Source organism: Physella acuta, unplaced genomic scaffold (assembly GCF_028476545.2).
Source record: "Physella acuta isolate Inbredline_101_S28 unplaced genomic scaffold, ASM2847654v3 ptg002621l, whole genome shotgun sequence".
Taxonomy (NCBI): Eukaryota; Metazoa; Mollusca; class Gastropoda; family Physidae; genus Physella; species Physella acuta.
Window position 1 is genome coordinate 15,380 of NW_026734075.1, and position 13,825 is coordinate 29,204.

General features: G+C 33.7%; 1 protein-coding gene across 1 annotated transcript; it reads right to left on the minus strand.

Annotated features, from left to right (window-relative positions):
- Positions 1-879: 879 nt before the first annotated feature.
- Positions 880-9,370, minus strand: LOC131933773 (zinc finger protein 816). The gene is made up of 4 exons (XM_059290351.1): positions 8,642-9,370; positions 6,946-7,217; positions 6,588-6,675; positions 880-5,822 (listed from the first exon to the last, which is right to left on the minus strand). Exons 2-4 carry the CDS (start codon positions 7,163-7,165, stop codon positions 3,707-3,709), a joined length of 2,424 nt encoding a protein of 807 aa, XP_059146334.1. The 5' UTR covers positions 7,166-7,217; positions 8,642-9,370; the 3' UTR covers positions 880-3,706.
- Between the last annotated feature and the right edge of the window lie 4,455 nt (positions 9,371-13,825).

The window sequence follows — 13,825 nt, forward strand, 5'->3', positions numbered from 1 at the left end:
ATCTCGTCATTTTTCTTTTTCACCAAAACGATAGGTGCAGCATATGAGGAGTCCGACGGTTCAATTATACCGGATTTTAATAAATCTTTGATTTCGGCTTGTACCCGTTCTCTATAGTGTAATGGTATATTGTAGGGTTGTAGCTTTATTGGTCGCCCAGATGTTAAATTGATTTCATGTTCTATAGCAGTCGTTTTACCAGGAATGGCAGACAATACGTCGCAGAAGTCGAGCAGAAGTTGTGAAATTCTGGTTTTAATGTCGTCAGGCATTTGTCCTAATTTTACATCCCTATAACTCTCTTGTCCAGATGACACTGTGTGAATCTCGTTGTCATCACAATCTTCAGTGTTGTTAATCATAGCGCAATTTACTGTAGGCGTCACGGTGCACTGCAATATTTGGCAGTCGAATCTAAATGCAGGCGTAGTGTAGATCACAACGGTCGTTAGGAAGAACCATCGGGTGGATGTACGTTGTTCTACTGCGTTGAGCAACCAGCTGCTCCACCATCTGTTGTGAGTTGAGGACAGGGTCGACAAGAAACCAACACGAAGTCCGTTCACAATTCGTTACTTTTATTGCTTGTAATATCACACAACCTAGGATGCCTATAAGAGAATGGACCCCCTAATAATCCTAACCCCACCTTTTATACCCCGCCTAACATCTAAGTTTTCTGCGCTCTATGTCACTTCCCTCCCAATCGTTCCTATGCTACAAAATGTGTGTGTACTATTTATTTACATTCTTTGATCTGAATATACTAAAATAGACTATAGATTAAAGGTTAATGGAAACATGTAAACAAAAGGGACGCTACTCTAAATCTACGCAAATACTTATATGTAACAATCCTAACATAGACATTTCTGTAAATTAAATAGAATACAAGAGTAAAACTCTAAAAAAAATTACTTAAACACTGTATAAGGCTATTTTCTTCAAACCATACCAAAGATATAAATCAAATCAAAATCAAATCAATTTTAAGTTATAGCTGAATAATGACTTTACTGTGTTCAATGCAGAAACATTAAAGTTTTGTTTTTAGTCTAATTAAAAATTGTTAACTAAATTTGTCAACTTCAAATTCATGCAATAATTATTTTTAAAAGTACAACATATAGCATGCACTGTTTTATTAAATTTGTTGAATTTTCATTAAATCAAAACAAACAAAAAAAATAGAGAAAAAATGTAAAACTTAAAAAATAACTGGAGTCATTTAAAAGCAATAATGTAAATAGGATTGGCAGCTAAAAAATCAATGTCTTTTCTACAAGCTTTTGTTTGTTAGCTTTAAAAAAAAAATGGAAACTTGTACATTCTAAAAACGCCAAAACCTGGTAAAATATTGTAGGAAAAAAGGGGTGACAATTCAAAAATTTCCTGCAAATTTGTTTACATTATTTCTTATGTGGTTTCAGTAAATTATTAAGAAAAAAAATGATTGATTTGTAAACAAAGAACTAAAAACAATACATATTTCTTTTTACTACATAGTTAATTCACTGTTACTAAAATGAAAATAAAATTGTCACCTTCTATCAGGAAGTAAATAACATGAAAAAAGATTCCTAGATTAATTCAACCAAATAAGAAACCTTTATTTGATATAAAACAACTCAAGGCAATTACTTTAATGTAGTGTACATATAAGAGTGAAATAATTTATTGACCAAAATACTACATGAGCTAAGCAGAATAATCCAAATGATTAACCCCTTTGTCTAAAGATATTTTTTTTTTACAAAAGTTTATCTTAAAAAGTACATGAAGACTAAAATAGATATCTTGTCTTACACATTTAACAAAACATTTGTATTAATGTCTGGGTTATTTTAGTTTTCCACACAATAGTATTCTCTACTTTTCAGTTAAGTCCTTTACATAAACTTTTCTAAAGAAACAATCTATTGGGATTAGTAGATTGTTTTAAAAACAATACATTTTTTAATCCAAAGTGGACATGTAAAACATGTTGCAAACAAAAGAAACCAGAAACGTATTTACAAAGTACAGCTTATTTTTTTTATAATTTTGTAAAATGAATTATTAACTGACGTAGTTAATAAAACGATTTTTTTAAAAACACGGATCTAGGGGGTAAGGTATCTGCTTGAACTATATATCATCACACTAAAAATATAACTGGTTCAGGTTGGTTAACTAAGCAACTTTTTATACTAAAACATTAGCATTAATTAATATACAGATAATTAATTTTATAGTATAATCAGAACCCATGTAAAAGAAGATTTTATCTAACTAATTTTTTAGTTATCTGCTAAACATTTTTTAAAAGCAATATATTTTAAGCAATAATGAACAAATATAACTTCTTTTTAAATATTTATTAAGCTAATATTTCAATTTAATTGATGGAAATTTTATAGATACCTTACTATTACAAAAAAAGGAGAAGGTAGTTGAACATAGCGTTAAAACAAACCATGGGAGCACTGTTACTTTGTCACTTAACATCAGAACACATCAGGTTTACTGTGTCTCAACTTTATGGTTGATATAAAATTAAAAAACTTTATTACAAGCAATAGTACACATTTTTGTATCAGTTTAAAATATTTGTTTTTGTATAATATGGTAAATTAAAGTAAAGTGAACAGCATCTCATAGCGTACAGATCAATGGAAAAGAAAAATTAAAAGAGTAATTTAATGACCAAAGAATGAATGCATTAAAAATATTAATTGAATTTAATCTTACTAGGATACAGATCCATAAGCAAAAGTAGACCTAACATAGTAATAAAATAATTACATTCCATATTGCTCTTAACATCCTTAACTTGTATTTTAGAGAAAATAAAGTAAAGGCTTTTTTAAACTTTTTTTTTATATTTTATGGTTAAGAACATATAATAGCATGTATGCCACAAACAAAGCTGAAAATTGACATTTGAAAAAAAAAAACTTAGTTTGATGATTACAATAAACTATTAATTATGTAAATTCACTTAGTAACTAGACAACACATGTTTTGCTGCCAAATCATCATAAGGAGTTGATTGGATAAGCAACATATACATTTTTGTTGTTGTTACTTTATCATTAGTCTAGGAGACAAATACTAAGGTCAAAACAATGTTATGACAACTCTTAGTGGGTTCTCTCCCCACATAACCCACCCAATATTTTTTTATTAACTCTTATTTTCAGGCAAATAAAATTGCATGAATTAGGGTAAACTCATTAATAAAATTATTTTGGTTTCAGAGTGATGAACACAAATTGAATAATGCTAATTTAGTTTGACAGCAAAGCTCTTCATCCACACAAAGTTCCTGTTAAAATACCACATTCAGCATCTTTCGTAACTCAGTGAGACATGTTTTCTTTAGTTTCATGAAAACACTCATGTTGGTTTAACACAGTGATATATATATAACAATTTTCTTTGACACTTCATTCATTTGTCAACAACAAATAACAATAAGTGAAGTCAACAATTAACAACACTTTTACAGTAAATTACAGTATTTACAAATCTTAAGGTTTTTACTTTTCACAACCTTTATGAAAAACTTTATTAAACCTACTGTATCCCATAATTGAAAATACAACTAATTCTGTTACACCAATTTAAATTTATTTTAAAAAGTTTTCAGTGAAAAAAATTTATGATGCGCAATTAGTTTTCAATGCCTACAAAATAAGGATCTTAACATTTTTTTTGTAGTTCCTTACACAACTATAGTTAAAGTTCTAGCAGCATCAGCTTTACTTATAGCTGTATGCATTTTCAATTTTAGGTGACTTGCTAAATGCCTTTTTAAATTATAATTTTTGGAGAAGGACTTGCTACAAATGTGACATTTGTATGGGCTGTCAGTGGAGTGACTAATTTCATGCTCCCGTAATTGCCCAATACATTTAAAACATTTGGTGCAGTCATTACATTTGTAGGGTCTCTCCCCTGTATGGATTCTTTGGTGTATCTTTAAGGTTTGCCTGCTTTTTAAGACTTTACTACATATTTCACACTTGAAGAAATCAGCATCTTTATGATTTCTAGAACATGTGTGTACGCCTGTAATATCGGCATACGTTTTTTTACAAACTGAACATTGATAAGAGTTCTCTTTAAAGTGGGACTTTTGGTGCTTTTTGAAAGATTTTAAAAGAGAAAAATCCTTATTGCAAACCTGGCAATGATGAGTTTGATTCCCCAAGTGGGTCTTCTCATGTTGCTCAAGGTGCTGGATAGTAAGAAAGACCTTGCCACAGAAGCTACATCTGTTGAGATTCTTTAGTGCATGCAGTTTTTCATGTAACTGCAGGAACTGGATGGTAGCAAAATCCCTGTCGCAAACGCCGCACCGATAAGGTTTCTCACTTGCGTGAGTCCTCTGGTGCCTTCTCAACTTCTGCTCATCAAAGAACAACTGATTGCAGGTGGGACAGGATACTAGCTTTGTACCAACATGAGTCCTTACATGCACTTTCAAACTACTGTGCTTTATGAAAGTCTGTGTACAGAACTTACATTTAAATGGTTTACCTTTGTCTTCTATATTTGAGGTTTCCTTTATCAAATGTTTGCTACTTTTTAAAGCCGAGTAATTTATTTGGTATTTAGGTACATTTTTACCAGCATGGCTTAGCTGGTGTGTGTTTAACACTTGCCTGCTTTTAAAAATTTGACAACAAACAAGACACTGGTGAGGTTTGAAACCTTCATGTCTTTTTTGACACAATTTTAAACTTTGCTGATTGGAGAAGCATTTTAAACAAACCTTGCACTTGTACAGTTTTTCTTTTATATGAAACATCTGATGTCTAAGGTATACAATCTTGTGTGTAAAACTTTTTGAACAGTTATCACAATTAAAAAGTTGACTTAGTTTTTCACTGTGGAGAAGTTGATGAATTTGAAGACTGCGTTTCTTTCTGAAAACCCTATAACATACTTTACACTTGTGCCTAGTGGAGATGGAAGGTCTCTGTGGGGTATTCTTGTTTATATACCTGCTCTTAATAAATTTCCTAAGCCATTTAGATTTTGTTGCAAACTGTGTAATTGTGTTATGGGTATCATTTTTGAAGAGTTTTTTTTTGTGTTTTCGTCCTTGAAGTTTATCATTCATTTTGCTCTCTGTAGGTTGATCCAGTGTAGAATCAGGAACTAAAAGATCTGAGTCTTGTAGCATTACAAGAACTGTGGGCATTTCTTGAGATTCAGTAAGGCTGGTGTAAGTAAAGTGTAAAGACAAATTATCATCGACAGGGAGAGTTTCTTCACTGTATGTCTTCAGGCAGGTTTGTGGCTCCTCAACAGAAATATTTTTGACAAAATGTTTTTCTAAAGACCCCAGGAGAATATCTGGCCCCTTGCAAGCTGTTTCATCATTGTAACTATTAAAATCTTGTTTTGTACCTTCATAATTGATTTCTTCATCTTTGTTGAATGATAGTAAACCAAAAGGTCGGTTATCATCCTTGAAATTGATACTCTCAGAACTGAAACCAGTAATACCGTTGTCGTCCATTTCTGAAGTGAAGTATTTAAATCCAAAACTATTTTTAGAACTAATAAAATCTGTGCCTAGCAATGGGTACTCACTCCAGTTGTCCAAACTTTCTGACTCGTCAGGTCCAGTTTTAGAATCTGGTGACAGCAGGAGTTCATCCCAGGGCTTCAGGGGCATATCAAGGCTATCTAATATATCTAGGGGAGAGCTGAAGTCTTTGAAGCTGCTTACTTCTAAATTAAACTGTTCTTCATCTTGGTATATATCAGATGTGCTGTCAGTAGAATCCAAGCTATTCTTACATTCAATATCTTCTAATTTATTTAATCTGAAAAATAATTTAAATTTAGAGTTAAATTTTCACATGAAAAATAATGCACACAAAGTTTATTTAAAAAGTTGAAAACACCAGCTTTCTGACTTCCACTAGAAGAATAAAAAATATATTCTGTGTAATGCACTGATGAACAGTTTCACACCCTTTTTCACAGCTGTTTTAATTACTTCAGTGAAGCTTAGCTTATTTTACTTGATTAATGAGCTAAAGTGTTAATTCCACCAAACTATGAAGGTCTATAGATACAAACCATAAGCTGCATAAAGTGACTGAGTAATGCTGGCTGCACAACCATACAGAACCATGAACCATTTTATTTAGTTTCACTTCAATGTGAAGGTTTAATCATTTTTGTAATCAATATTTAATTGAAGTTAATCAGATATATGGTATTAATAGCTAATAAATTTATAAAGGACTATTGCCACCTGGTGCAAAAAAGAGTTTGTTTCAACTGTCAAGATTGGAATTAACACAAAAAAGTCGTAAATTTCATCTTTTTAAATGAAGAGTGACACAGCAAAGTAGACCTATTTCATGTCATATTACAAAATACATGAATATTTTGTCCACAGATATAGGCCTATAGTAACAGCCAAAAAATATGGTGTAGCTTGCTATTACAGATACCCCATTCCAGTTGATCAAAGAAAATTTGAAGAAAAAACTATACTGTGACTTAGTTGTAAGTGCAATGTTAAAGGGGAAAAAAACAAGAAATAAGTTTGGTTTAAAACTTGCAAGCAGATAACTTACTGTGTTACAACAGAGGGTGCTTGCTTTTTGTGAGACTTTTTAATAGAAAATATTGACGGAACTGCACCTTTCTTTAGCTGTCGTTGACCTGTAAAGTAGAACAATCATTAATATTTCTAAAACAAATGAGTGTTTCATTCACATATGATTCCCCAAACAACTGTGAGATGTTCTCAAAAAAAATGTTTTTACTTCATTGTAGGATTGTAAAATACACACCAAACTGAAATTTTAAAATTGTTGTATGTTGTCTAAACATTATGGTTAAGTAATAAAAAGTAGAAGAGAAAGGAAGTGCTATCAAAATTATAATTTAAATAATTTGAGTTTTGTTTGTGTTAAAAAGGTTAAACTGAACCTGTAAAAGGCTGGTAGACAAAATCCTCCTCCACAAAATGTTCCGAGCACAGGTGCATGTACTGGGTGGGTTTTATACCTTCCCTGTTCATCTTGACAAGCCACTGTTTTAGTAGAGTTTCATCTTTTAAAGGAAAGGAATGAAAGCTAATTTTTGTTTCCCTGGAACTGGCATTTTTATCCCCATTATTGCACCCATTGGCTGAGCAGTGTCTCCCCATCTTGAAAGTGATTGTGCCTGCTACCTCGGCAGCTTTAAACTTGGAATAAAATCTGTAAGGATGTACAAAAAATGCTTAGGCATCTATTCTGAAAGCCTATAACTTAGATAATCTAGTTTTTCAATGAAAATATACTATAAGGTGTCATCCATAAATGATGTCATGTTTTTTTTTATTCTTACTTAATCTCCCCAGTCACAAAAAGTCATACACATCCCTAAAATGTCGTCGCACCTCAGTTTTCAACACCCCCCCCCCTTCCCGCCCAAATATTGCAGTTTTATTTTTTAAATAACATCAATTTATATCTAAAATATTTACTTGAGCTGGGTCAACAGAGTATATTAAGTTCTCTACAATTTACAAAAACAGTTTATATAATGGCTAAACTTCATTTTTTACAATACAAGCAAAAGTGTGATGTCACACTTTCCGACCCCCTTCTCCCTCGTCACTGAATTCCAGACTACCCCTCCCTTATAAAGTCCCTTATGAATGATCCTTAAGCAGGAAACAAATGCTGCACAGCTAAAGCAGCTTGATAATTTTATTTGCATTAAACCCAATCAAGCAATTACTGTCATACTAGCCCTAACCCCAGCTGCAAAAGATCTTAAACCCTAGCTCTAAAATTTCTTAGATTAACTAGATCTATAGGCTAAGTACAATTTTTGTTTGTTTCTGGATTACATTTTCAGAAAACTACTAACATGCCCAACTACTAGTAGGAATGCTTTAATGAATGATATTACATACATCCCACATACGTTCCACCATCAGGATATTTTAAGAAAACAAAATACTCTAGATGAGTAGTAGACAATTAAATAGGCCTACACAGCCTATTATGAATTGCAGAATTAGGGGTCATCCATAAATGACGCCACGCTTTTTTGACAATTTTTACCTCCCCCCCTCCCCTCCGTCACACATTGTCACAAAAAGCTAGACCCCCCCCCCAAAATGACGTTACACTTCAGCCTACAACCCCCCTCACAACTTCAGTAGAATTTTTCCAAAAACTTTTCTGAACTCTCTCAAAATAGAGTATTTTAATCAATTCCTATTACAATTTATTAAAACGGTTTTCTAAAACGTGAAATAAGGTCTAAAAATTAGTTTTCTAACATTGCTTTTTTAAACTGCAAAAGTGTGACGTCGCACCATCTGAACCCCCCTCCCCTCATCACACACTGTCACGGACCCCCCCTTCCCCCTACGAGTGTGGCGTCATTTATGGACGACCCCCTTATTACATAATAAAGGAAAGTAGAGTTGTTATCAAAGTTTGGACACATCTGACAGTGACAGTAGTTAACAGTTATGATTTTATGTTTTGATATTTCCAATAGCCAATATTAGATATGCCCCTAATTTTTTCAAACACCTAATCATTTGGTCATTAGTAAGTTATTTATTAGTCTAACATATCCTGATGTGTCCAATCTTTCCATGTTTATAGAATTTTAGTCTTACCATTATTATTGTTAAATTTATGAATTATTTCACCCTCAAATTCAGCCAGTTAGTGATGCTGCTTGCCTGAATTCATGGCTTTATTATCTCTTCTTAAAAATCATTCCTGTGCTATGGCTATATCTAGATTTCTAATAATTACTGGGTTACTTTAACTAGACTATTCAGTTGTACACTTAGGCTTCTAGTTTCTAAATCTAACTTTCTTTCTTTGTCAAGACTTTTGGTACAACTGCCTGCTCTATCCATGATGATTGGAAACTAAAACCAGACTTGATCTAGATTCTAGACTAGAAATTTAGACTAAAAGCTGCCTAGATCTAAATCTAGGTTTTAAAAAAAAATGATTATCGAAGCTCTAAAAAGTGTGCAAATAAAATCGCTTTCATTTTGACTTGAGCCACCCAATAGGACTCAGTGTCTGTCAAACCAAGAAAAACTGAAATAGTGATTAAAACCTGCTACTCCATTTTATTTGCCTTGGCCTTGGAATATGAACATTAGATCTACCGTACATTTCCTACGCATATAATAAAACTAATAAACCTAGAACAGAATACGGCTTGCATTTGTATTTGTTTAATAAATATCAAGCCATTTAAGTTGTGCAAATCATTAAAAGGCTAGTTTATTTGCATTATTTCAAGTTTAAGTTCTGACTTCAGCTGCAGTGAGAACGACGCCATTTTGAGGCCAAAATGATGACCAAGATAATATTTTTTCCCCTCACTTTTCAGAAAGGATTACTGCAGGCAGGATAGGAAGGTGTGTGTATGTGAAGGGGGAGTGTGGGGGGGGGGGGGGGTGAATGGAAATGTCAGCTATGCCTATGGTTCTAGTTCAAGGCCTACCAAATGTATCTGGAACTACGTGTGTAACTTAGGCCTATCGGATAACGCGTGAAGATCTACATCACTTGGTGTATTGTTGAAATAATTTGTCAATGGTTAACAATCTCTCTTTGTATTAAATTTTTTTAAAAGTAGATCTAGAATACGATAATTGTAGAATAAAATTATAAAAATAGCGATGTAACCATCGCTATTTTTATAATTTTATTCTACATTGTGTGTAGGTAGGTTTTTATAATGAGGAAAAGCTTAGGCCCCAATCTATAAGCCCAAATATTTAGGCCCACATTCTAGGCTATACTATATAGCCTACATACAGAGGCGCATACAGGTTCTATGATTAGTGGGGGCGAGGAGTTGAGGAAAATGCGCTATTATATATATATATATATATATATATATATATATATATATATATATATATATATATATATATATACACTCGCTGTATGTCATTGCTTCGATACGGTGTAAAATATATTCAAAGGGTACTGTGAAGAAAAAAGAACAAAAACACATATAGGCCGCTAAAACAAAACCACAAAATGAAACATAAAACATAAATATACTAATACAACAAAAAACAATAAACGCAATATTGTTTGTGGTCATCCATAAATGACGTCGCTTTTTTTTGACGATTTTTACTTCCTCCCCTCACCTCCGTCACAAAAAGCCAACCCCCCCCCCCCTAAAATGACGTAACACCTAAGCCTGCACCCCCCCCCCCCCCCCTCAAATTTGTAATTGAATTTTTCTTAAAATACGATATTTTTCCAAAGTCTTATCTGTATTTTAATCAATTCTATTCCAATTTATTAAAACAGTTTTCTAAAACGCGAAATAACGGCTAAAAATAGTTTTCTATCGTTGTTTTTATAATGCAATCAGTGTGGCGTCACACCATCTGAACACCGCCCCCCCCCCTCCCCCTCATCGCACGCCGTCACAAAATCACGGACCCCTCCCCCTACGAGTATGATGTCATTTATGATTTATGAACGACCCCTTTTGTAATCCTTGTAAAAAAATAAACATAATGGAATTTTAATTAAAACAGATGCCATTTTCAGGACAGTTTGCGGCTTCTATTTCGGACTAAACATTTTAAATAAGTTTATAAAATTATAACCTTCCACAATGACACTGACCGCCACATATTGTCTGTCTATTTAAACATATAATTTGTATTCATGTTTTACTGCTTGTTAGCCTGGAATAGGCGTTTCTTTCGGCATCTCTTTGAAAGAAATCGTGCTTGGAAGGGATCACACATTTTGATTTCTCTTCACTTGATTCCAAATGTGGTCTTTGTGGTGTTTAGCATCAAGTCTCGTTGCCATGTATTGATGCGTAGCACATTGTCTGCTAACTTCGGGTGATTACCGCCCTTTTTAAATACGTTATAATGTCCCATTTTGTTTTCTGGCCTCTTATACATAGTTTATAGTGTCGTGCTCTTGCTATTTTTCCAAAACCATATCCCCCCAGAGGCGTAGCGAGGGGGGGGGGGGCGGGCGGGGGGGGGGGACATATGTCCCCGGGCCCGACCTTAGGGGGGGGGGGGCGCCAAATTGAAAGTTTGAGGGGGGGTGCAAATGAAAAGTTCGAGGGGGGGGGGGGGTGCAAATCGAAAGTTTGAGGGGGGGGGGGGGTGTGCAAATTGAAAGTTTGTCCCCTGGCGCCGGGAGGGGTCGCTACGCCTCTGTATCCCCCTTCAATGGCGTAGCCAGGATCGTCTCAAGGGGGGGAGGGGGGGGGGTCCAATTTTTACCCGGGGACAAACTTTCGATTTGCACCCCACCCCCCTCAAACTTTCGATTTGCACACCCCCCCTCAAACTTTCGATTTGCACTCCCCCCCTCATACTTTATATATATATATATATATACCGAGGGGTCTATGGGAGGGGGTTATGACCCCCCCTAACCCCCCCCCCCCCTGCCTACGCCACTGTTCCCCCTCCTTATGACGTTATTGGACATATAATTCCATGTGTAAGCCCTGAAAGGGTTTGGGAGGGGGGGTATTTTTTATTTTATTTTTTTGTTTATTGAAACTTGGATTGCATTTAACTGACATTAAAGTAAGCTGTCTTCTAATGACCTACACATTTTATTTTTTAATAATGAACAAAGAATTACATAATTTGGTAACCGATTCATTTAGGCATGTTTAGCTAAACTTCAAGTTCAGCGACAAGCAGATTGGTAACTATAGATCTAGATCTTTATTTATAGAAGGTTGATAATGACATCTTCGTGGACCGTATGCGGCCCACAGGTTGGATAGATTTGACAGGCATATGGATCTACGAAATGAGGCTAGATAGATAGGCCTATCTCAGGGGCGGAACTACAGTGCCGCCAGACCCCGCAATGCGGGGGGGGGGCCCACGACGTTTAGGGGCCCAATTCCGACCAAAAAAAAAAATGAATTTTCCTTTCATAAATAATGTTTTTCGTGCACATTGATAGTAGTTTTGTAAACAACAAACAGGTCTACTGTAGCAGTGATTGTTCTACAGTAACTAACACACACTGTTGCGTAGAAAAATATAAAATCTACAAGAGCTCTACTTTGAAAGATAGGCAAACGTTCACAATACTTCCATGACTTACTGCCCTTCATCAAAACACGGGTGCCCATAAAGCTCATTTAAATAGTTTTGTACTATGTAAATTAAAGAGCCATTTATTCTATTAATTATTATTTAAATGAGGCATACTAAAGAATCCTATAGCTATAAAAATTAATGTATTGAAAACTAATAATATAAATACAAAAAAATCATAAAAATAAACATAACGCGAGAAACCATTTTAAAATCAAGCTTACGTGTTTATATAATTTTGACCAGCCGACAATTTTGTCATATTCTGCGATATAATCGTAAGTTTGAAAGCGGACTTTAAACCCCAAAACAACAACAACAACAATTTTGTCACTATTTTCGGTACAAACATTTGTAAAACACGATTATTCCGCACTCGCAATGAGTTCGGACTTATTGTTGTCTGGTTCGTTATCTCAGAGTGGTTATACATTGAAATAAAATAGATTAAAATACGCAGGTAATAGACTATTTAAAATTTTGAGAAGAGGGCTACTTATACATGTGTGTGTATATATATATATATATATATATATATATATATATATATATATATATATATATATATATATATATATATATATATATATATATATATATATATATACATATAGGGGGGGCCCCAAAAAGTTTTTTTGCGGGGGAGCCTTTTTTTTCTAGTTCCGCCACTGGCCTATCTATGTAGCTAGGGCAGGGGTCGGCAACCTTTTGAGGCGGAAGAGACAAAAGTTACAATTTTCAAAATTTCCCCTGGTTTTAAAGAGCCACTAACATTTTTTCATTTCAAATATTTTATTTTTTTATTAAGATTATTAGTATTTGTTCAAGGAGCTGGAGAGCCGCATCTTGATATCAAAAGAGCCGCATGCGGCTCGCGAGCCGCAGGTTGCCGACCCCTGAGCTAGGGCGAAATCTGTTTTCTATAAATAAAAACGGAACACCCGATTGGCATCGGTAAACAAAAATGATTAATTCTAGATCTATATCTAGAAATCTAGATCTAGACCCCTTTCTTTTGATCGGCGAAGCTCTACAGATCTCGTATTTGCGTTGAATAGTGTAAGTGAAACACACATGTAGTTTAAATATTTTGAGCCTAATCTAGATCTAGATTCTAGATCTTGTAATACAAAATGACATAGGCCTACATATTACATAATCATAATATTAAAATATTTGATAATATTATTAGTATTACAATAAAAAATAATGATAAATTATTGTAAAATTAATGATGTTATTACAAAAGTCGGGTCGCATATCACCCCTCGAGTTGGAGAAAAAGTCACAGGAAAAAAATCACAATATGTAGTATGTAGTAGATCTATATATACTAAAATATATAGATCTAGATCTATATTATATAGTATATGTATCACAATATTGTATATGCCACTATATGCTTATTTAAAAAGTTATTTGCATGGAATTCGTTAATACTTTTACTTTTATGTTTTCAGAAAGTGCAAATCAACATTCAACATACGATTAATTAAATTAATGTAGTTAAATGTAGGCCTAATGTAAACATTTTAGATGCAAGGGTTGTACAACAAACTTTAACTAGTTACTAGATCTAGATCCAGTTACTAGACTATGATTGCTAAAATTACTAGATCTATTACTTAATATTAGATTCTACTACTTGTACTAATATGTTTTTTATTTTTTTACTAAATATTATAGGTTACTATTACTTATCATAATACTCGTACAAAT